General features: G+C 58.7%; 2 protein-coding genes across 12 annotated transcripts; one reads left to right on the top strand and one right to left on the bottom strand.

Moving 5' to 3' along the window:
* Positions 1–535: 535 nt before the first annotated feature.
* On the bottom strand, positions 536–15,908 carry SCAF1 (SR-related CTD associated factor 1). 11 transcript variants are annotated; one of them, XM_033417202.2, is made up of 11 exons: positions 14,664–15,908; positions 11,693–11,806; positions 11,387–11,444; positions 10,550–10,644; positions 10,140–10,273; positions 9,937–10,052; positions 3,912–6,734; positions 3,172–3,254; positions 2,734–2,952; positions 1,274–1,402; positions 536–967 (listed from the first exon to the last, which is right to left on the bottom strand). In XM_033417202.2, exons 2-11 carry the CDS (start codon positions 11,798–11,800, stop codon positions 776–778), a joined length of 3,957 nt encoding a protein of 1,318 aa, XP_033273093.1. In that variant the 5' UTR covers positions 11,801–11,806; positions 14,664–15,908; the 3' UTR covers positions 536–775. The 11 variants fall into 11 exon arrangements, with proteins under 11 accessions (XP_033273093.1, XP_033273095.1, XP_033273089.1 ...); XM_033417204.2 differs by having other exon boundaries at positions 10,140–10,240; positions 14,664–15,906; XM_033417198.2 differs by lacking the exon at positions 14,664–15,908 and adding an exon at positions 12,202–14,632 and having other exon boundaries at positions 11,693–11,842.
* Positions 15,909–16,267: 359 nt separating this feature from the next.
* Positions 16,268–20,445, top strand: RRAS (RAS related). The gene is made up of 6 exons (XM_004286180.3): positions 16,268–16,554; positions 18,471–18,558; positions 18,674–18,776; positions 18,854–18,962; positions 19,912–20,030; positions 20,107–20,445. The coding sequence occupies exons 1-6, from the start codon at positions 16,402–16,404 to the stop codon at positions 20,189–20,191; spliced, it is 657 nt and encodes a 218-aa protein (XP_004286228.1). The 5' UTR covers positions 16,268–16,401; the 3' UTR covers positions 20,192–20,445.
* The last annotated feature ends 2,182 nt before the right edge of the window (positions 20,446–22,627 follow it).

Here is a 22,627-nt window from a genome sequence, read left to right as displayed (position 1 = left end):
CCGTGCCTGGGTTCTGGGTAACAGGGACTGATGGAGGCCAGCACAGCCCTGATTCACTGTGTGGCCCTTGCTGCTCCATGCCTCAGTTTCCCTCTCCGTCTCGGGGGAGTCAATTAGATCACCCCAGCCTCATAGGACTGGTAAAAAAAAAAAAAACTGAATGGAGGACAAAGATCCTGTTTCTGGGGTAATTCCAAGGTTAGACAAATAGCACCTAGACGCCCTGAGCTGGGCAGACACTGGTCAGGTGGGGCAGGGACCTCTCCCTCCCATCACCACCACTCTGTATCAGTAGCAACGGCTTCCTATGTGCCAGGTCCGGTTCGAAGTGCTTCACCCGCCTGCGTCTTTCTTAATCCTCACAACACCCACTTTATAGACGAAGAAACAGGCCCAGTGAGAGGAATGCACTTTTCCCAAGTCACACTGTCTACTTCCCCGCTAACCACCCTCACACTTGGGCCAAGGCTCCTCCCCAACCCTTTCCCAAACTGGACTCTGAAAAGAAAGGGCTAAAAGTCCTGGGGCTCAGGGGTAACATTTCATGAAATCTTTAATGAAACTGGGGTAGGGGCACGAACAGAGGGGAGGGGCAATGGGCACAGGCTTGGGGCGAGGGAGATGGCAGTGGGGCTGGGCAGGGGGCTCTCCTCTTTCCCACAGCAACCCTCCCCCAATCATCCCACTGACAGGGGAGGGACGTAGGGAGGCAGAGCCATAAATATGTCCAGAATTCCAGAGAGACAGCGAAGGAGGAAAGGGGCGGCTGGGGATCTCAGAGAGGGGGCAGGGGCAGGCCCGGGCCACCCTTGTCAGGGGGTCCCGGCTCCTTGGGTGGCCGTGGGGGCCCCGGAGGGTCCCCTGGCTTGCGGCCGTGCTTGCGGAAGTAGCGGTAGCGTTGGACGTAGGCGCGCACCAGGTTGCTCACCTTCACCGGGTTGATCTCCCCACTTTTGCTGTGGCAGATCTGGGGGGCAAGGGGCAGCTGCAGTCACTGCCAGTCCCCATGGTCCCCTGCACCTGGACTGCTGAGCACAGCTGGGGACTGGGATGGGAACCCCTCCGCCAAAATCCAGGCCAACATCCCTACTTGTCCCCCTGATGCCAGCAGAACAGGCCCAGGTGGGCTTGAGGCATCCTGTCACCCTCTCGCCTTCCAGAGTGACCCACTGCCCCTCTGTCTCCCCATCTCTGTACGCCTGTCTGCTCACGTCCATCACTCCGTCTCATCCTCTCCCCACCTCTGCGCATCTTGTCCCCCTCTGGGCCCCACCTTGTGGACGGCCTTCCTCAGGATGTCCTTGTACTCCTCCTTGGTGATGTCCTTCTTCTGATAATACGGCTTGATGGCCAGCTTCACCTCCTCTACTGCCCGCTCCTGCGTGTGCAGCTTCTTCAGATACTGGCGGGGGTGGCGACAGTGGGAAGAAGGGACAGCAAAGGCCAGGTGAGTTACTGCAGAACCCCTACCTCCACTCACCTGCCCACCAGCTCAGACTTCTTGACCATCCAGCTACTCCCAGAGGTGGAAATCCTGCTTAGGGTCTGCCCTGTTCTCCCCTTGCTACAGTCGCCCCAGACCCCAGGCCAGGCCTGGGCCTCTCAATGTCACTAGCATCTCCTCCAGGCTGGACCCTGGGCTGTCCCAGGAGTCCATGACCAGGACCCATGTGTCCCCTGCCCTTACAGTCTGGTAGGGAGACAGACCTGAGCCAGGCGGCTGTTCCCTACCATCCCAGAGAAGATGGGGGCAGGTAAACTGAGGCCTGGGAAGGGCAGGACACCCCAGCCTTCAGGGCCAATATCTCCCATGAAACACGAATGCCAACTGTTGGGTGAGCTGCTGGGGGAGCCACGGCCACCTCGGGGGGACTCTTCAGGCCTCCCTAGCCCCACAGGAGTGGGTTTCTAAATATGCGGCCAAGAGAAAGGGATTGTGTCCTGCACCCGTCTCATATGTGGAGAGAGAGGACGTTGGCAGAGAACAGACAGGGCAGCCTCACTGGCGGAACAGGGACCTGCTGCTCGTCTCAGGGCCTGTACTGTCCCTGTCCCGCAGCCCATGGCACAGGCCATGGACAAGTACACATCAAAGCTGTGGCCCCACCTCCGTTTATACGGGGCTTATAACACGGGGGTTTGTTCTGCTTTCCTTCTGGCTCTGTATGTGGGGTGCGAAAAGGGTGAGCAGCGCCATCATCTGGTGACAGGGCCATAGCGACCAGCAACCAGACCCACCCAAAAGGTACACAGCCCCAAGGCCCAGGAGGAGGAGCCAGATGTAGTGGGGGGAGGGGGGGCCTGTTTGCCCTGCACCCATTCTTCCTCCCTCCGTCCAGGAACAGATGCTTGATTTTTTGTTTGTAAACCATCCCGACCCCCCTTACACAAAAAGATCGGGGTGAGAGAGGTATAGATGACCAAAGAGTAGACTGTAGTAGATATATGTATAAACATGCGTGTGTTTATATCCATATCTCTTTCTTTCTTTCTCTCCCTACCTCCATCCCATCTCTATACGAAATTCTTTAAAAACCTGTCTAGCACCGCTTTCCCAATCATCTAATCAAGTGAAAGTTTAGTTCCTTACAATTTAGTGATTTCAGTTTTATCTAAGTCCTCATCTGCTGGCATCAGTCTCTGGCATTCTCCTCGGGCCCCTGCATCTCAGTATCTGCCTGCGTTCTCTGCAAAACTGTCACCACTAACCCACCTCTTCCAAGCCCAGTTCACCTTGTCTGTGTCACCACGTCCCTCGGAGCTGCTGCTGCCCTCTCTCTTGTCAGACGCTGCAGCCAGCCCAGTGGGGGTGGGAGGGGTAGAGCCACAGCCCCCCAGGGGGAGGCTGCCAGGGAGCAGGTAGCTGGAGGGGCCAGGGGGCAGACCCAGAGAGGTGGGCACAGGAGCTGGCGTCACCCCCAGACTTGAGGGGGGCTTCCTGTGGCTGAGGATCTGTGGGAAAAGGTTGGAGGATAAGCAAAGGGAGGTGGAGGGGAGGACGGAACATGTACCCCTATTCCCACCCTGATTTCCCAACAGTCCCAGAGGCAACAGGCTCCTCTTCTGGCAGATACCTTGCCCCAAAGCCTGCTGGGAGCTGAAGTTCCTCTCCTAACCCGAAACAGGGGACAAGAGAAGGGGCTGCGGGGACTCTTCCCCAAGGAAGCCCACCTGGTTGGTGGCCTGGATCAGCTCCTGGGCCTTTGCTCGGCTTGCCAGATTGGCTTCTTCCATCTTGAAGAGAAGTGCAGTCACTGCAGTAGGTGGAGAGTGGACGACAAGGATCGGGAGTTGACGCAAGAGAAGAGGGTGACCCTCACCCAGCCATGTGCCACCTCCCGCCCCGGGCCCCCAGACAGGCTATAAGGTCTCAGGCTCATAACTGGGAAAAGGGGCCTCAGCCACCAAGAGAACCAGCCCCCACCCTGTATGTTCTTAGGACTCGAGGTGTGTGGGGGGCAGGGGTGGGGGTGGCGTGTGGCCAGGGTCACACAGTGACGAGTTGGTCCCGAGCCCCCGTAGCCTCTCTCCCCACCTCTGCAGTCTAGCAAAGGCTCCTGCCATCCCGTAAGGGATACTGCTCCCTGCTCCCCGATTCCGGTCCCTCTACCAAGCCTACCCCAGTCTACCTCTAGGTGGACCCCAGGACACACCCCACTCCTCCAGTCTCTGCTCAACTGGCTGCCCGCTGCTCCCATCTGCCCAGTGCTCTCCCAGTGCACCCAAACACCGTGGAGCCTTCTGGACAGACCCTGACTGGCCCTTACCCACCCAAGGCCCTCCCAGTCCTGGTCACTATACCCACCCCTTCCAAGGTATCTCCACTGCCTCCAAGTTTGTCCCCACATGACCTCCTCCCTGATCCTGTCTGTCCACCCTAATGTGCCCCGGCCCCCCCAGGGGACACTCACAGGCCAGGACACCGCTGGTAGTGCAGTCTACACCAGCGGGCAGGTTCCAGGGCATGGGTGGGGGCAGCGTGGGCAGCTGGGAGACACGGGGGGCTGGTCCATCCTCCGCCCCCGAGTCGCCAGCCGTGGACCCCGCACTAGGGGCGGTGCTGGGAGCGGCCGCAGCCGTGCTGGTGGCCGTGCTGGTGGCCGGCTGCTGCTCCTCCTCCTCCTCCTCCTCCTCTTCCTCTTCCTCCTCCTCCTCCTCCGCCCCACCTCGGACTCCAGCCTCCTCAGCGGCCTCTTCTGGCAGGAAGGAGACCTCAGGTGTCTTGCAGCTGCTATCCACAGTCTGCGAGTCGGGCGTGAGAGCAGGGGGTGGAGGGGCCGCCTTGGGGGGCGGGGTGCTAGGGGCCTTCGCTGCCCGCTCTTCCCCGGACCAGGAAGTCTCCTCAGCCCCTTTGGCTCCCGCCGCCTGGCTGCAGCTGTCCGCCTTGGACTTCTTCAGCGTCGCAGGGCCACTGCCGCCACCGCCACTGCCCCCACCGCTGCGGATCTTTTTCCTGGTCTTGGATGGCTTGGTCTTTCCCTTGGTCCCCTTGGCTTTCTTGGCCCCAGCCTTGGCCTTGACCTTGGTCTTTTTGGGCTTGGTGCTGCCCTGAGCTGCTTTGGCCACCTCAGTAGGGGCCCGCTCATCCGGCTTGAGGAAGGGGGAGCGGCTCTCTCGGTCTCGGCTGAACTTGACTCCGATGGAGCCCAGGCCAGCAGACGTGGCCTCCTTGGCTGATGTGGTGCTGCTGACACCCTCTCGGATCAGAACGGCCACCTTGGACTGTAGCTTCACCTTCCGGGAGGATGAGGAGGACGACGAGGACGAGGAGCCTGAGCCGCTGCTGACAGGTGGCTTTGGCGGGGGCCCTGAAGAGGGCGCCAACTCCTTGGGGGGCCGGGCCTTCTTGGATGACCTGTCCCTGTCCCTATCTCTGTCCCTGTCCCGGTCCCGATCCCCCCCATCCAGTGCCTTCCGTCGTGATCCCTTCTCCCGGGAGGAAGAGGAGGAGGAGGCCGCCCCAGATCGGCGCCGGTCCTTCTCACTGCTCTTGCCTCCCCGCTCCTCGGCGCTCAGTCCCTCGGAGTCGTATAGGACCTCGCGCTTGGGCGATGAGGCCGGAGCCGGTGAGGGGCCTCGGGGGTCAGGCTTGTCCGGCCGGCCCACGGTGATGGTCCGCTTGATGGCAAAGAGATCGTGGTCCGTGAGGTCCTGGATGGAGGGCGGCACAGCCCCCCGGCGGCGGCTGTCTCGCTCTCCGCCCAAGGAGGTGGAGCCGGAGGTCGGCTGGGCCGGGGCAAGGCCCTTCTCACTGTCCCCAGACCGCTTCTCGCCCCGGGACCGCGACCGTTTCTTCTTCTTCTTGCTGCCGCCGCCATCCCTGTGCTTGCCGCGGTGCCGCTCGCGCCTGGAAGACGACGACGAGGAGGTGGCCGGGGGCGGGGAGTTCGAGCGCCGCCGCCGCCGCCTTTTCTCCCGAGACCGGGACCTGCGGCTGCCTCCGCGGCGCCGGTCGGTGCTCCGCGAGCGGCGGCGGGCGGAGCGGGACCGCGAGCGGCGGCGGGCGGACGACGAGGCGTGGGAGCCCGGCTTGCGGTCCCGGGAGCGGTGCTTCTTGGGGTCCCAGGGGGAGGCCGGGGCCGGCGGGGCGGGCTGAGCGCCGGAGGAGGACGAGGCGGCCTCCTTGGCCTCACCGCCGCTCCTCTTGCGCTCCCGCCTCGACTTCTTGCGGGTGGGCGGGCCAGTGGGGGCAGCGGAGGCGGGGGCGGCGGCCGGGGAGGGCGAGCGCTGCCGGTAGCGCTCGCGCCGCTGGGTCAGGATCTTGCGGCGCAGGTCCAGGCCGCCCCAGCGCGCGTCCGCGGTGGGCGGGGCGGGGGCCGGCTCCCCAAGGTCCACCTGCAGGGCGCCCTCGCCGTCGGACTCCGCGTGCAGAGACAAGAAGTCGTCCCCCTCGGGGGCCCGGGGGGCGGGCGGCGGGGGCGGGGGCTGGGCCGCAGCGGGGGCCGGGGCCGCCGGAGGGGGTCGTGCGGCCCGGCCGCCGGCCCGGAAGAGGGAGAGCGCCATCCTGGGCTCCTCCTCAGGCTGGACAATCTCGCCCTCCTCAATCTCTGAGTCGCCCGGTGGCAGCAGAGGGGGCGGGAGGGCGGCGCCACCGGCCGTCACCACCTCCACGGAGACCTTGCCTTCCCGACAGGCCTCCGCCTCAGTCCCCACCACAAAGACGCGCCGGCGGGTGGCTCCGTCGGCCCGGGTGGAGTCGGCCTGGGGCGGTGTGCCAGGGGCTGGAGTCGGCTGCAGGGGCTGGGGGTCCGGGCCCGGGCTCTCGTCACCTGGGAAGTCCTGGCTCAGGCTGTTGTCGTCGTAGATGCCCGCCAGGGTCTCTGAGATGCGGCTGATGCTCTGGGACAGGGCTTCCTCCTCCTCTTCTTCCTCTTCTTCCTCTTCCTCCTCTTCCTCCTCCTCCTCCTCAGGTGAGGGGGTCCCCGCCGATGAGCTGGGGTTGGAGCCAGTGGGCTCGAAGGGGTCGTACTTCTGCTCTGGAGCAGGCGGTGGGGAATAGGCCTCGTCGGTGGGGTGGAAGGGGTCATAGATATCAAACCGGGGTGCAGGAGGGGCCGGGGGGGCCGGGGGTGGTGGAGGGGGAGGCGGGGAAGGGGAGGATGATGAGGGGGAAGGGGAAGGCGAAGAGGAGGCAGAGGAGGGGGCAGGGGGCGGAGCAGGGCCCCCGTCTCCAGTGCCCAAGGTGAGGAGGTGGCGGGCACAGGTGGGTCGAGAAGAGTGAGACTGCGGAGAAACTGCAAAGGAAGAGCGGAGACAGGGTGGCGGTCAGGTGCCTGTCCCAGTGCAGCGGAGGGGCCCGCAGGCAGGTCAGCACCCCATCTGCTGGTCCCCCTCGCTCAGCACTCGCCACACCAGCAGGCACTGCTTCCAGTGCTTCACGTGTGTCAACACATAAGATGCTCCTAACAACAGTACCTACGCTCCACGCTGTAGGTACTGCGACCCGGGGTCCCAGGAGGAAACTGCAGCACAGAGAGCTGTGGCATCTTCCCCTAGAGCACAGTCAGCAGGGGGGAGTCAGGATGCAAACTCGGTCAGTGTGGCCTCCGAGCCCGCACTCTCATATCTACCGGAGATGTAAGCTGGCCTGCGGCCCAAGACCGCCCTGACCAATGACAGCAGTGATGTTCCCGCAGGAGGCACAGGCTGGGATGGGAGAGCCAGGGTTCCAACCTAGGATCACCTGCAGGGGTCAAGCCCTGGCCTGATGAGCCGGCTGCCTCTTGAGGGAATCTATCCCTTTGTACAGGAGGCCTAACGTGAGGCTGAGAAGGTGAAACTCCCTCTCCAGAGTCAGAAAGTGGCAGAGCTGGTGAGCCCTGAGAGCCCGAGTCCTCACCGTGCCCCCGCCACTCTGTGATGAGCCCCATCCCAGGGGCGACATCTGCTTGGGACTCAGACATCACTGACCGGGCCAGGCATCGTGCTGTCCTCCGTTATTTTGTCCGCCCTCCCGAGACCTTGCTTTCGAAGCACTCCACGGTCTCAGCACCACAAGTCACACATGTGGAGACAACTGATCGAGGCTGCCCCCGGGGCGGATGACGGGGCCAGGATTCAGACACACACATCAGAGTCTGGAGGCCACTCTCTCAACCACATGTAACTGCCAGGATCCTGCCCCAGCAAGGACGCCGGCATGGTCACATGAACAATGCCAGGGAAGCCCGGGGCTAAGAAGGCAGCACCAGAGCCACCTCCCCACCCGGATCCCAGGCTCCAGCCCTCTCCCGCAATATGCCCGAGGGCAAGCAACTCAACTGCTGTCTGCCTTGGTTTCCTCATCTATAAAAGGGGAGTTTGCTCATTCATTCAACACATTTTTTCTGATCATCAATCTGACAGACGCGGCTTGGGGTATAGAACAGAACCGCAAACAAGAGACAAAAATCCCTGCCTTCAAGGACTTGCTGAGCACGAACTCTGACTACCCGGGCTGTTATTACCACCACCTGAGGCAAAAACCACGTCTGCAGATCGTAGCAGTCTGCAAACTCGAGACATCCGCTTCCTTATAAATGGTTTTTTTTAAAGGACTATGGGTGAGTTCTTCTTGCGTTCTTAGTATTTTCCAAACGAAGACCAAAAAACACTTGGAATAAGAAAACGAAACACAGGGACTTCCCTGGTGGTCCAGTGGGTAAGACTCCGTGCTCCCAATGCAGGGGGCCCGGGTTTGATCCCTGGTCGAGGAACTATATCCTGTATACATGCCGCAACTAAAAAAAAAAAAAAAAAAAAAAAAAAAAAAAATCCCGCACGCCACAACTAAGACCTGGCACAGCCAAAATAAATAAATATTTTAAAACAACAACAACAACAAAAACCCAAAACATAACCCCAGAGTCCTGCTGAAAACAGCTATTAGGTTCCAGACACAGCTACGGATAGCACTTAAAGCCCAAGGGCCAAATCCCACACATCACCTGTTTTTGTAAATAACATTTGATTGGAACCCTGTCCCACTCACTTGTTTACTTATCCCCTATGGCTTCTGGTTTTAAAAGAAATGAAGAGGGAGTTCCCTGGTGGCCTAGTCGTTAGGATTCTGGGCTTTCACTGTTGAGGCCCGTTTCAATCCCTGGTTGGGGAACTGAGATCCCACAAGCCATGCGGTGCGGCCAAATAAATAAGTAAAATTTAAAAAAATAATAAAAGAAATGAAAATACTTTTGTGGGCCCCTAAGAGTGTGGTGGCCCCCTAAGAGCATGGTAGGCCCCAGGCACCATGTCCCCTGAGCCTAAAGGATAAGTAAGTCACCCCAGATCTGTGAGAAAAAAGAAAGGACGAGGATGGGACTTCCCTGGTGGCGCAGTGGTTAAGAATCCTCCTGCCAATGCAGGGGACACGGGTTCGAGCCCTGGTCCAGGAAGATCCCACATGCCGCAGAGCAACTAAGCCCATGCACCACAGCTACTGAGCCTGCGCTCTAGAGCCCGTGAGCCACAATTACTGAAGCCCACGCGCCTAGAGCCGGTGCTCCACCAACAGGAGAAGCCACCACTGCAGTGAAGAGTGGCCCCCTGCTTGCCACAGCTAGAGAAAGCCCACGCGCAGCAGTGTAGACCCGACACAGCCAAAAATACATAAAGTTAAATCTTAAAAAAAAAAAAGGACAAGGAAAACGTGAACTGGTTCAGAGGGTGTGCAAGCCTCTGGCAGAACAGTTGCTCGTCGCTGACCTTCTGCTACGTCTTCCTCTCCCCTCCACCCCTCCCCAGATATTACGTGGCAGAAGGGAAGTCTAAACCCAGGGTTCTCATCAGGGTCCCGGGGGATCTGCAGCAGCATCACTGGGGAGTTAGTTAGAAATGCAAATTCCCGGGCCCTACCAACTCCAGGCCTGCTGCATCAGAAACCCTGGGGATGGGCCTAGTGACCTGTGGATTAACAAGTCCTCCGTGGTGATTCTGATGCCCTTTCGAGTTTGAGACCCTCTGCTCTACACTGCTCAGGGGCTTACCACCGTGTGCAGCAGGGCTAGGGAGCAGACTCTCCCTCGGGCAGGTGCACATCGCAGAAGTCAAAAACTTGCACTTTACACACAGAAGGCCCCGGGCTCAGGGCCACCACTAAGCAACTGGCTGTGCCACCTCGAGCAAGAGACTTCCCTCTTTCAGACTCTTCTCTTCCTGGAGTCGGAGATGCTGACAGTCCCCCGTCCTGGGGAGACGAATTCCTAACGCAGTTACACTGATATTCAGAAGCCCCGGACGCACGCTAACTGCTCCCACATGGTAGCTCTCACATCAGTTTTAACTTTAATTACATCTGCACGTGCATACAACCTTTACTTAAGTCTAACAGGAGAAAGACATGACAGTACAGATTTTGTCTAAATGACGTACTCAGCACCGCTACTACTACCAACAACAGCTAACGCTCACGCGACGCCGAGGCTGACTGCCTGCCAACTCAGCCCTGGTTCCACATACCCGTTTTGCCCGTCCTCCAGGCCCTGACACGGGGCAGCAGGCTGGGTACAGGAAGGGGGACTGGATCCCTGTCCCCAATTCGGACCTCGGCCACCAGCTCCAGCATGTCCTCGCTTCTGCAAGACAGGGGATGAGTGAGCCTCAGAGGTGCGTCCGACTCCCACGACAGGGGCCTCTCCCACTCCAGCTGCCCAGATACTCACTCGCCAGGCCGCAGGTCCAGGTGGCTGGGAACCCAGGTATCCGGGGGATCCAGGATGCTCACCAGCCCCGCGAGGAGGCCATCGGCAGCCACGTCCAACACCTGGAATAGGCCAGGAGGGGCTCCACCCTGTCCCTGCTTGTGTGAGGGCCCACACAGGCCCTAAGCTCTCAGTAACCCAGACATCTGAGACCCCATGAGAACACGAGGATCCAACTGACTCCTCAACCTGACTGCCTCCAGGACCCAAGGGACCAGGCCTCAGAGCCTCCAACACTGCCCCCAATCAGCACCCCAGACACAGAAGCCTGGGTCCCCAACTCCATTTCCCCATTTCAGGGATCCAGGCCCCAGTGAGCTTCCTCCCCCAGCCCCAGACGTCCAGGTCCCTAGCCCCCTCTTCTTACTCACAGAAGCCGTGTCAGTCCCCCCTGATTCCTGGGAACGGGGCTCTGAACGTGGGCTCCGACAGCGCCTCCATCGAAGGCCATGACACCGAGAACCATCTGGAGAGAGATTTGCATGGGGTTTGGAGACAGGGGACTAGTTGCAGAGACCTTGCTTGGCAGAGGAAAAAGAGCCTGCCTAGCTCTTGACAAAGGAACCAAGCTCCTGCCTACTCTCCCGGCCTCCATCCAACCGCTTCCCAACCTGGGTCCCAGAAGGACTTCCCAACACCCTTTTGAGGCACCAACTCTCTCACCCATTTGTCCTCCCAGCCACCCTCAGGATGAAGTCCAGACAAGTCAGCTTGGCCTTTAAGCCTTGCTGTGACCCAGTCCCCATGGAGCAATCCTGCTTCCCTTCCCACCAACATCCTCTGCCCACCAGCCCCAAAGACCCACAACTCGGTCCAGCAACGTGGTCCCTGTGCTGTGTGCCTGCTGGTGCCGCCCCCACCTATCAGGCTTTCCTCTTCACCAGACAATGCTCAACAGCCTTAGAGACACAGGTCCCCTGTCACCTCCTCACTGAAGCCTTCCTGGACCCCATCTCCCTCCACACCAGCTTAGCTGGGCCTCCTGCCCTCTCACGGTGCCTCGGGCTACCTCTGTGCTGGGACTGTGTCTCCCCTCTGCCAGACTGTGAGCCCCTCCAAGACGGCCACAGAGTCCAACCCATCTTGGGCTCCCTGTGCCAGCACAAGGATGGCACCCAGGAGGCCTCGGGAAAGCGTATATGAATGAGATTAGGAGAAAGAATGCAGAGATGGGGCAGGGGGCTGGGAAGAACCAGAAGCTGTCATACCTTTATCATTTGGCAGGTCCCCCTGCAGGGAACTTCCCACAGCCTGCTGAATGGCCCGCTGAAGGAAAAGTGAGGGTGAAGGGGGTGGAAAGAAAGAGCAGTCAGGGGATGCATGCGGAAGGTCACAAGCTCTGCTGCTGGGAGACAGCCATTCCAGACACCCCTACAACCAGACTCAAACCCTACAGACAGGCCAAGAGTCCTGGCCCCCCAACCCCTCCTTTCCCAAGGGTCCAGGAGTCAGGGCCCTGGAATCTGGACTCCCGGCCCCTCCCTCCCTCGGCCCCAGGCGTCTGGCTGCCTCACCAAGATAAAAGCAGAAGGAGAAAGCGTAGGGTCTCTGTCTGGCGGACCGTCACCCCGATCCTCGCCTGACTCCTCTGTCTTCCCTCGAGACTCATCTTCTTCCTCCATGGTCACCTGGTGGTGGAGGCGGGGGAGAGTCTGGAGTAGAGGCTGGTGGGCAGGGCACGGTGGTGCCAGGTGGCGGAAGGAGAGGACGGACATGAAGACCTCAGGGGCCTCCAACACTGTATCCCCTTCAGCATCCCTCCTCTCCTCCACCGCATCCCAGGCCCGGGCAAGTACCAGGCCCAGTGCAGACACTAGAGGGACTGGAGCAACCCTCTTCCCTTGTCTGAATTTGTTGCCTCCTCTGCCAAAGGGAGGCCTTCCCGGCCTATTTCCACACACCCCTCCCCAGTTCCCGCACCTTCCCCCTTTAAGACCTCACGGGAGCCTGCCTTCATGGGAGCCAAGACTCTTTTCTGTTGAGTTGTGATTTCAAACACTGCCCCGATGTCTCATAAACCCACCTTTCCCAAACCGAGATACGTGCCAGTGTGCTGGGTGCGCCTCAAACACCACGCCACTTCCTAAAGCATCGATTCTCCTCGATGGTGAGGGACCCAACAAAATGTATTTACACACAGAGGATGGAGCTATAATAGAATGAGCTACAAAACCAGTACGCCACTTTGAAAACGAAAACACGAACTTCAGGAATGCTGTCCACTAGACGCCGCAGGGAGCACCCTCCGATCACCTGTCTGCCCCTTGTGTGGAAGTGCGGCGCAAGGCTTTGCCATGTCACAGAAATTCTTAGGTTATACAGAAGGTGAAAAATCACTCTTCAGACTGATGGGGATTTTGATTAGGGCTTCAGAAAATACGAAGATTTCAGCTATAGGCTTCCCTGCAACTGTCAAGTCTCCTACTCTGAAGACAATAAATATCTGGTCCCACAGTTCCTAGAAAGCTTCAAAACCCCTAACCCTCAACGCCGTGTGCTTAGCTCTAAGTGGGCCCAATAGGAGTATCTAAGTCAGAGAAAGCCTGTGAGAATTGAAAGGAGACAGACTCCTGACACAGAGTAACAATACAGAGTAACAATAATTATCATGGGCTATATACAGAGTAACAATATTTTTTGCGGTACACGGGCCTCTCCCGTTTCGGAGCACAGGCTCCGGACGCGCAGGCTCACCGGCCATGGCTCACGGGCCCAGCCGCTCCGCGGCACGTGGGATCTTCCCGGACCGGGGCACGAACCCGTGTCCCCTGCGTCAGCAGGCGGACTCTCAACCACTGCACCACCAGGGAAGCCCTATCATCGGCCTTTAACGCCCAGGTTTCCCCTACTTCGGTCTCCCCTACACCCTCGGTTGCATACCTGCCAAAAAAAAAGATCTCGGCCCTGGTCTCCCTCGTACCAGATTTTCAGAAAGCTCTCCCATGCTGCCTCCTGGCTCTCTAAGAGCCTGCAGTTCCTTCCCGAACTCCCACAGACAACTCTCACCCTGATAAGCCCCTCTGGACAGTTCCCAGCCCTGGCGCTGCTCTTCGGCACCTGGGTGGGGGTGGGGGGAGCACACGCTATGTAGAACAGCGCTGTCACATAAGAGAAGCTTAATCAAGATGTGCTGACTACAGACCCACAGAGCCCCAAACCCTCTGTAGAATGAACATCCTCCCTTGCCCATTCACACATGCCCCGGGATTTGCAGACACACCCCCGGCTCCTTAGGTCTTTTATACCTGAGAAGCCTCTGCAGACGCTGCTAGGTCCCTCTAGATCAGTTTCCCAAACTATAAACTTGATAGCAGTTCAGTGCTTTACAAATAGCTTGTTATCAAAGCAAATCGAACACAGTAGAAGATTCTTCACAATACATCACAAGTAAATGAAAATACTAATTAATGGGACTTGGGTATGAAATTCATATGACGGTGTACACTGGGTCTCAAGGAAAAAATGTATTTCTCACTGTAGATCAAGGTCAAAAGAGTTTGAAAATCACAGCACTAGAGGAGTCTAGACGATCCTATAGACTTTCCCAGACCAAGGAGGACTAATTCTAACTCTCTCTGTAGCCCCAGGGCCATGCAGAATTTTTCAACATTGTGCATTTGAATTACTTTCTAAGGGCAAGTACAATACAGCTGGGCAAATTTTCCAATACTCTTCATTGTCTTATTCTCCATGCAATTATATGGCCCCCCCAAAGGCATTCGAATTTGCAGTCACACTCAAAGCCACCTAGATGGTTCCAGGTTCTTCTAACTGCCCCCAGCCTCCTGTCACCCAGACTAGACACTCCCCAGACAGCTGGAGACCCATCCAGGCCTCTCAGAACATCTCAGTATTTGCCTCTCTCCCTTCGTGGGTACATCCCGCTCCTCTGGGTATCTATGAAAGACTTCCTATCCCTGGAACAGTTCTTCCAGGCCCAGCTATATGGCCCCAGACCCCTGTAGGTGAGCCGCATCCTCAGGTCAGCACATGTAGACACTTCCCAGCCCTAACAGACATACCCTAGGCGCTATAGTTGGCTCTGCAGATACTCCCCAGCTCTTGCAGATCACCTTCACCCCGGGACATATCTCAAGATCTCAAGATGGCCCCAGAACCCTCTAAACAGACCCTAGCCTCCGGTCAGCTCATAAAGACGATCAACAGTGCCTACAAAAATGACCCAAGCCAGCTATATGATGGAAGGCAGGCTTCAGTCTCAGTCCAGGCCCTGTGGACGCCCCCAATCCTCTCGGGGACGCCCCGTAGATGCCCCCCGGGACCACAGACGCGTCCCGGGGCCTTCAGAAGGCCCTCCGCTCGGCGCCAGGCGCCGCCGCCGCTACCAGGCCCGAGGCCGACCCGCTAAGCCCTCTAGGCCCTGCGGCGTGCCGGGAGGACCCCGGGACAACTAGCGACCCGACTCCGCCCCGCCCACCCCGATAGGCCCGAGCCCCGCGGCCCGGACCGCCGCCGCCATCTTACCCCGCCGCTCGGGCTGCGGCTCCGGCCCCGGCGCGGGGCGGGGCGGGCTGGGGCGGGGCTCGCGAGCAGAGGGAGGAGAGGGGTGGAGCTAAAACACCGCCGAGCTTGCCGGGACTTCAAGTATCGAGCACGGTGCCGTGAAGGCTGGTGGGAAGGCTCCGGACTCAGTTTCCCAGCAACCAATAGGACACATAGGCCGGGTGCGCGCGACGCACGCCGGGAGGCGTAGTCCGCGCGTCGCCTCCGCTGCGCGGGGACAGCAAGCGGGGTGAGGGGTGAAGTGGGCGGGGTTGCGGTAGGCCGCGATTAGGCCCCAAAGTACCCAGCACGCGCGCGGAAAGAGCAGCGGAAAAGGAAGTGACGGAAAGAGCGGTCAGCGTGACAGATGCGAGGGAGTTGTAGTTCCAAGGAGTGGGCCGTAGGAAAAAAAAAAAAAAACAACACAGGACAGGCTGGGAGTTGCCCCGCCCACATTCTAGGGATCCCAGAATCCCGATACCAATTTCTCTCTAAATTTAGAACCAAGGAGCGCAGCCCTACAGCATCCTCCTCATTTAGGACAGAAAAAGTCCAAATTCCGATTCCTCTCACTCAGAACAGAGGAGTCCGGACTCACATTTCCCTCCTCCCTGGGACTCAGAAGCCGAGCCCTCCTTCCTGTTAAATCCAGGAGTCGGGCCCTCAAGCCATCCTCAGACCATTCCTGGTCTCAAACAACTACCTTACACTAACCCGAGTGTTCGGGTTCCCGATCCTAACTCCCTCGGATCCAGAATTTTGGGTCCCCAGCCTCTCCAACCTCTGGATCCAAAAGTCTGGGCCCTCAGCTTCCCTCCTTTACCGAACCTAGTAGTAAGGACCTCCAGGTCCCCTCCTTCTGGGGACCCAGGAGTCCAAGCTTCCAGCCCTATTCTCTCCTAGGTATTCCTAGGGGTCTGGGCTCTCAGCTTCCTCCTCCTTCAAGACCCAGAAATCCTGACCCTAGACCAGGCATAATCCAGGCATCCCGGCTTGGGCGAACTGGCTCATGGATTAGGAATGCAGTGATCTCACGGCCCCTCCCTGCCCAGTTACCCGCTGTCCCCCCTCCAGGGCCCCATCTTCCCTCCCAGTCTGTCTTCCGCTTGGCTGGGACAGCGGGAACCGGAAACCTGGGTCCCTTAGCGGGCGGAGCCTGCAGCAACCAGCCCAGACGCCCGCGTTGGGAGCTTGGCTAGGATCCCAGGACGGAGGTTGAGCTACCCCTCAGGATTTGCTACTTTCTCGGAGCGCGCCTATATACGGCCGCGCGCGAGTCCGCGAGCTCCGCCTACTGGAACGAGGCCTCGGAGATGGTGCCCTGAGAAACTGCATCACGGGGTTCCTCATTTGCATAGCCCCACCCCGAGATATCTTCCCGACCCATCGGGAAGAGAGAATGAGAGCTTATTAGCATATCCCCGCCCCCAGACGGCCGGCCAGCCGAGAGCGCGTGGCGCCGCTCGGGGTGAGCCCAGTTCTCTTATTAGCGTGTCCCCGCCCCATTTGGAATTCCCCTTCTCAGCGACCGCCGTTCCCCTACTCTTATTATCATAGCTCCTCCTTTTCCCTGGCCTTGCCTCCTTTTTAAGTGTCCCGAGATACTAGCCCTTCTTGCTGGAGTTCATGATTATGCAGTAGCCTTATTAGCGTGGCCCGCCCCTAGGCCCCGCCCGGCTCCCCCCCAGGCGGTAGCGGCGGCAGCGGCAGCGGTGGCGACATGAGCAGCGGGGCGGCGTCCGGGACAGGGCGGGGGCGGCCCCGGGGCGGGGGGCCGGGGCCCGGGGACCCCCCACCCAGCGAGACACACAAGCTGGTGGTCGTGGGCGGCGGCGGCGTGGGCAAGAGCGCGCTGACCATCCAGTTCATCCAGGTAGTGGGCCCTCACCCCGGGGGGGTGCCCCCGGGACCCAGAACTGAGCCCTTTGCGGGATCCCTGAGACCCCGGTTTCCCCTCGATCCATCACTGAAACCCTCCTGTGAGGCCTTCTAATCTTAAAAAAGTCCCCCTCAGATGTGACCCTGAGCCCCTCAGGGCCTCCACCCACTACATGAGGGACATTCCTCCTGTACTTGTATCTTGAGACCCACCACCCCTACCCCCAGTACCCAAGACCCCGCTTCCCTACTGATTTGACCGTGGGTGCCTCCTGGGAGCACTCTAAATCCAGAAGAGTCACCCCATCCAGACCCTAAGCACTCTCATGGGCCCCCACCCCGCTAGGTGCCGCCTTCCCCCAACCTTGAGCACCATCTCCCCAAAATCGCAGACCCAAACTTCCCCTCTGAGCTACCCAGAACCTGAGACAATGCCTGTGCCCGATGCCCTTGAGATTCCCTCAGTCTGGAATCTCCCCCAGGGACCTCCCCCAGAAACTGGAAATTATGCCCAGGCTTTGCCCCTGAGGCCCGTCTAGGACCACCCAGTCCTGAGAGAGGCACCCTCAGACCTGAGAGGTTTCAAAAAGATCCCGCCCCTTGGCCATTCCAGAGAACTCTAAGACCCCAAGTTCTGGGGTTCCCCTATCTCACCAGACCCAGACCCCCACCCTTCCCCAAGGAAAACCCACCACTCCTCCATCTTGAGTTTTCCTCCACTCCGATTCCCCGAGCCCCTCTCTGAAACTCTGGCTAGCCCCCAAATCATCTCCATGGAGTAAGTCCCCAGATTCTTGACACCCCTAGAAAGACCTGCTCCTTGAGAGTTTCTCTGATATCTTAAATGTATCTCAGGGTCTTTAAGATTCTCTAGACTCTATAGTCTATGACAAACCTCCCAAATGCTCCCAAGGCCCCAGTTTTCACCCCTGAGCTTCTCCTGATGTATTTTGCAGATACACCCCTAATCCCCCCAGGGCCAAGCACCCCCGCTAACAGGCAGGATGCAGCCTGCAGACCCCCAGCTGCCAAGTCACCACTTCTCTCCTGAGAATCCACCCCTGCCCAGGAAACTTCCACCCCATTCCCGAGGGAAATCCTCCCACCTCAGAAAAACCCTAGAAAGGTGTCCGCTACTGAGATGCTACCACAGAGGCCCCCCCGCTCAAGAGACCCCAGCCAGCACCTGCAAGGGAGCCCCTGTCTGTGTAAAGAAATGCCCCAGCCCTGGGCCCCTTGCACCCAGGGGCAGACCCAAAGCTGGCCCAAAGCCTGGCTGGAGGCGGGCAGGAAGGGAGGGGCCCGGCCTGCGGGCGGGGCAGCTTCTCCGCAGCCGGATTGGAACCGGGACCTTCCCCTGGGAGGAGACACTGGAAGCTGCCCGAAGAGGAGGAGGGGGAGGGGGAGGAGGAGAAGGAGGAAGAAGAAGAAAAAAAAAGAGGGAAGAGAAAGAGGAGGAGGAGGGAGAGCTATAGACAGCAAGGTATTCTGGGCAACAGTGGCTCTCAATAACTGAGCACCTAGTATGCCCAGGGGATATATTAAATACTGAACAGGGATTTTCCCTGCATCTCACAAACAGTGGATTAAGCCTAGTGCTATTTTTATCCTCATTTTCCAAATGAGAAAACTGAGGTTCAGAGAGGGGAAGTGATTCGTTCAATGCCACATAGCCAGGATTGTAATCATGATGTGGGAAATGTACTTTATACCAGAAAAACAGGACCACGAGACAGAGACAGGAGCCTGGGGAGGGCCATGGGAAGGGACAGAAACCCAGAGAGAGGGAGACAGACTCAAAAGAGGGGAAGAGACCCAGAAGGGGGGCCGAGAAAGTCGGGGCTCAGAGGCAGGGCTACATCACCTCTGCTGGGACACTGCAGTAAAGGTGTCCTCTTCCCACCCCACCAGTCTTACTTCGTGTCTGACTACGACCCCACTATTGAAGACTCCTACACGAAGATCTGCATGGTGGATGGCGTCCCAGCCCGGCTAGACAGTGAGGACGGCAGGGGAGATGGTGGGAGGGGGAGTGGCAGGGCTGAAGGCTTGGGGGGAGGTGGGTGGCTGGAGGGACCCTCGTCCCCACAGAGGCCCCTCTCCCCTCCCTGCAGTTCTGGACACCGCTGGCCAGGAGGAGTTCGGTGCTATGCGGGAACAGTACATGCGCGCCGGCCATGGCTTCCTGCTGGTGTTTGCCATTAATGACCGGCAGAGGTGAGAGTGACGGGGGGTAGGGAGCAGGGGGGGCGCTGGGGGTGAGCAGCTGTCTGGACCTCTGGCTTCATCCGCAGTTTCAACGAGGTGGGCAAGCTCTTCACGCAGATCCTCCGAGTCAAGGACCGAGATGACTTCCCCATCGTGTTGGTCGGGAACAAGGCAGATCTGGAGACACAGCGCCAGGTCTGGGACACCCACCCCCACCCCCCACCCCCCCGCCGCGAACGACTGGACCTCATCTCAGTCTGGGAGGCTCCTTCTGGTGCACCTCCTGAGACTCCTCATGTCAGGATCCTCCTCTGGCTCCCTCGGTCCACTGTCACACACCCCACTAGACGTGTTGCCCCACCTTGGACCTTCTGAGTCCACAGCGTTGCACACAGGCGTTCTCAGGAGAGGTAGCTGGATGGAAAAAAAGGGCACCTCCCCCAGGGTCAACCAGCCCCAATGTTCTGTCCTGTCCCCTCCTCTTGTTCCTACCTGGACCCTGGCCTCAGCCTCCTGTTTCTCCCCGCCAGTCAACCTCTCACTCTGGCTGCCCCTCCCCTGCTCACAGCCCTCCCATGGCTCCCCAGCACCCCAGCTCTGCCACCTGGCCTTTGATGCCCTCCATGATCTTGTCCTTTCCTTTCTCTGTTCTCACCATTTCCCTATACACACAGACTGTGTGATTTTCACACAGAACTCGTCTTTTCGATTAAGCCTTTGGGGATTTCCACCCTTTGGGACTTTGCTTGGGCCTCTGCTGGGAACACCCTGACTTTTCTGTTTCTCTGACAACTCGGTTGCAGGAGAAGGTCTCTGGAGCCCTCCCCGATTCCTTACTTAGATGGCGCCCAGCTAACCCCCTGGGCATCTCCGCCAGGACCTTCCTGGACGTTTTCCTCTTCTCTTGGGCCCTCACTGTATGTAACCCCAGTTAGAGCACACAGTGTGTCTTTCTGCCTCCCCCAGCTGGGACCAGCCTTTTGGGTGGCACCAGGCGGCATGTGGGACCTTAGTTCCCCCACCAGGGATGGAACCTGGGCCCCCTGCATTGAGAGCGAGGAGCCTTAACCACTGGACCACCAGGGAAGTCCCTGGGACCAGCCTTGAAAGCAGGGACCTGACTCCTCCGTGTCCCACGCCCCAGGTCCCCCGATCCGAAGCCTCCACCTTCAGCGCCTCCCACCACGTGGCCTACTTCGAGGCCTCAGCCAAACTGCGCCTCAATGTGGACGAGGCCTTCGAGCAGCTGGTGCGGGCCGTCCGGTGAGCAGTGCGCCCTTGCCGTCGTCCTCCACCACCCCCCTCCCTGCGGCCCAAACTCACCAGCCTCTTCCCGCAGGAAGTACCAGGAACAAGAGCTCCCGCCCTGCCCTCCCAGCGCCCCCAGGAAGAAGGACGGGGGTTGCCCCTGCGTCCTCCTGTAGGGACGGGAGAGGAGCAACCGGCACGAGCTCTCGGGACCAGCTGCCCTCGCCGAGCTTCTTTCCCCATCTGGGTCTCCCAGGAACACTACACTCCCACCCGTGATTCCTGGCCTCCTCCAGGGGCCATCACCACTGTGTGCCTTCTGCCACCGCCTCCTTCCCCCACCCGAGCCCCAGGGTGAGGGCTCCCGGGCATCCGGGTCACTGCTGTATATAACTCCCCTCCCCCAGAGAAATAAACGTCACTGCCAAGGTCAGGAGGTGCTTTTTAAAAAGGGAAAAGGGCAGGGGAGGTGGGTGAACTCGGGCTGCGCAGACACGCTAAAGCCTTTCTCCACGGACCACCATCCGCCGAGAACCATTGGACCCTTTGCTTGGGGAGGGACGGGGGATATACAGAACAAGCCAAGCTAGGCGTCTGAACCCCCACTTACACTCCAACAGCACGACTGCACCCTTTTCTGTTTTTGTGGGCATTTTGTTGGGATGAAGATTAACATTTGAGGAGGACTTCCCTGACAGTCCAGCGGTTAAGACTCCGCGCTTCCACTGCAGGGTCGCAGGTTCGATCCCTGGTGGGGAAACTTAAGATTCCACATGCAGCCCGAAGTACTAACGTCTGAAAAAAACATTCCCCCCCCCCCCCGGAAAGCTCTAGAACTGCACCTTTCAGTCTGGCAGCCGGAAGCTACATGTGGCTATTTAAATTTAACTTAAATAAAATTTTAAAACTCGGTTCCTGAATCACACTAGCCACATTTCAAGAGCTCAGTATTCACATGTGGCTTAGCAGCTCCCCGAATGGGCAGGGCAAGTATACAACATTCTCATTATTGCCGAAAGGTCTATGGGACAGTGGTGTTCTAGGAGGTTTTGGGATCTTGGAGACAGGCAGCAACTGCTACAAACCCTGCCCACCTGCTTCCCACCTCCAATGTATATTGAGAAAGACGTTTTGGCTGCAGGAGGGAGAAGGGACAGGTGGGCTGGTGTCCAAGCAGCCGACTGGCAACTTCTGTTCCAGAAAGTTCTCAGTTGGGCTGACATCTGAGTCTAAACCCTGAATTTAACTGGAGGCCGGTGTGGACGCACCCCATTTGAGCCTCTCTCCTGGGGGGGCCTGAAATGTAGGGCATCTTAAGGCCACCGCAGATAAGGTGACAACACACTTCAATTTGAGAATCAGGGCCCCCAATTCTGTACTCTAGTTGCTAACCTGGAAGGCTGGAGCCGGAACTGGAGACCACCACTCCCCTATCTTCCAGGCCCATCTGACAGGCCACCTTTGAGCTCCAACACCTACTCGACACACCAGGCCAGAAATCTCAACCAAGATGTCCCCGTGCCCCGGAACTCTGGCCTCCACCTTATAACTGTCACCAATGATCTGCTCCCACACCCCTACATCTGCTTAGTCCCAACAGAATCTCCGGGCCTCAATCCCAAAATATTCCCTTCACACCCACCCCAGAACCCGCTTTCTGGTTCTAGGGTAGACAATGACCCTGCGTGGCCGCAGCAGCAGGCTGCCTGGGTTCAAATCTGGCGCTGCCCCCTCCCATCTGAGTGCCTTTGGGCAGGTGTGTCTCAGTCTTCTCATCTGTAAAGAGGGGCTGACCACAGAGCCACTTCCCAGAGCCAGAGGCCTTTAGGAGCCCGATCTGCAACTAGAGAATGAAAGCAGCGCCTGGGACATACTAAATGCCCAGGAGCAATGACGGAGGCCCCACTGTTCTCCGGCCCCAGAACCATGAATGTCCCTCTGTATTCCAGATTAGAACAATGATTAGCTAAATATCCCTTTCCGGGTTTCATTATCGCAGAATCCTTGGCCTGGGTTCAACCTTCCGCCCTGGGAATAAGCGTGGCTCAGCTACATTGTGCTGCGTGTTCACCCTCCACCCACCGCCCCCAGAAGCTCTGTGCAGTGGGGGCCCTCCCCTGTGGGATGGGGATGTTTTCTTTTATCAGCTCCCAGATAAGATCTGACATCTCTACCTAAGCCCCAGCCAGGGGTGAGGAGCTCTCAACAGGAACCAGCGAGTCCCAGGCCAACTTCTCTCTCCCCAGGGTCCCACCGCTGACATGCCGCAAGCAGAAGGCCTGAGTCTTTTCTGCACTGTCTAATGGGGCTAAGTTCTTGGCCGGGACACCCCATTTCTCAGAGGACCTAGAGGCACTCTGAGGAGGTGACGAAAGCTACCGCTTGCCCCTAAAAAAGGCACACATACAAAACCCACATGACAGCTGGCAGGCCATTTTTGGAAGGTTTGCAGTCACCACCATGCCAAAGCTCATCAGACAACAGCAAAGAGGCTGGGATGGCCCCGTTGGCATCTCCCTAGGTTACGTGTACGCCTGTGAGTCTCTGGTTCCTGCCCTCCCCTGGGCCTGGCAGTGCTTGTCAAAATTCCAAGTCTCTTGGGATTTTAATGT

Source organism: Orcinus orca, chromosome 20 (assembly GCF_937001465.1).
Source record: "Orcinus orca chromosome 20, mOrcOrc1.1, whole genome shotgun sequence".
NCBI lineage: Eukaryota > Metazoa > Chordata > Mammalia > Artiodactyla > Delphinidae > Orcinus > Orcinus orca.
The sequence above is the reverse complement of the archived record's forward strand: the minus strand, read 5'-3'. Positions and strand labels throughout refer to the sequence as shown.

Coding starts and splice junctions, on each gene's coding strand:
- RRAS (XM_004286180.3), top strand. CDS start 16,402: ATGAGCAGCGGGGCGGCGTCCGGGACAGGGCGGGGGCGGCCCCGGGGC. Junction 18,963..19,911: donor ATCTGGAGACACAGCGCCAG/GTCTGGGACACC, acceptor CCCACGCCCCAG/GTCCCCCGATCCGAAGCCTC. Junction 20,031..20,106: donor CAGCTGGTGCGGGCCGTCCG/GTGAGCAGTGCG, acceptor CTCTTCCCGCAG/GAAGTACCAGGAACAAGAGC.
- SCAF1 (XM_033417195.2), bottom strand. CDS start 11,893: ATGTCCGTCCTCTCCTTCCGCCACCTGGCACCACCGTGCCCTGCCCAC. Junction 10,645..11,386: donor GGACCTGCCAAATGATAAAG/GTATGACAGCTT, acceptor ATCTCTCTCCAG/ATGGTTCTCGGTGTCATGGC. Junction 968..1,273: donor TGAGGAAGGCCGTCCACAAG/GTGGGGCCCAGA, acceptor CTTGCCCCCCAG/ATCTGCCACAGCAAAAGTGG.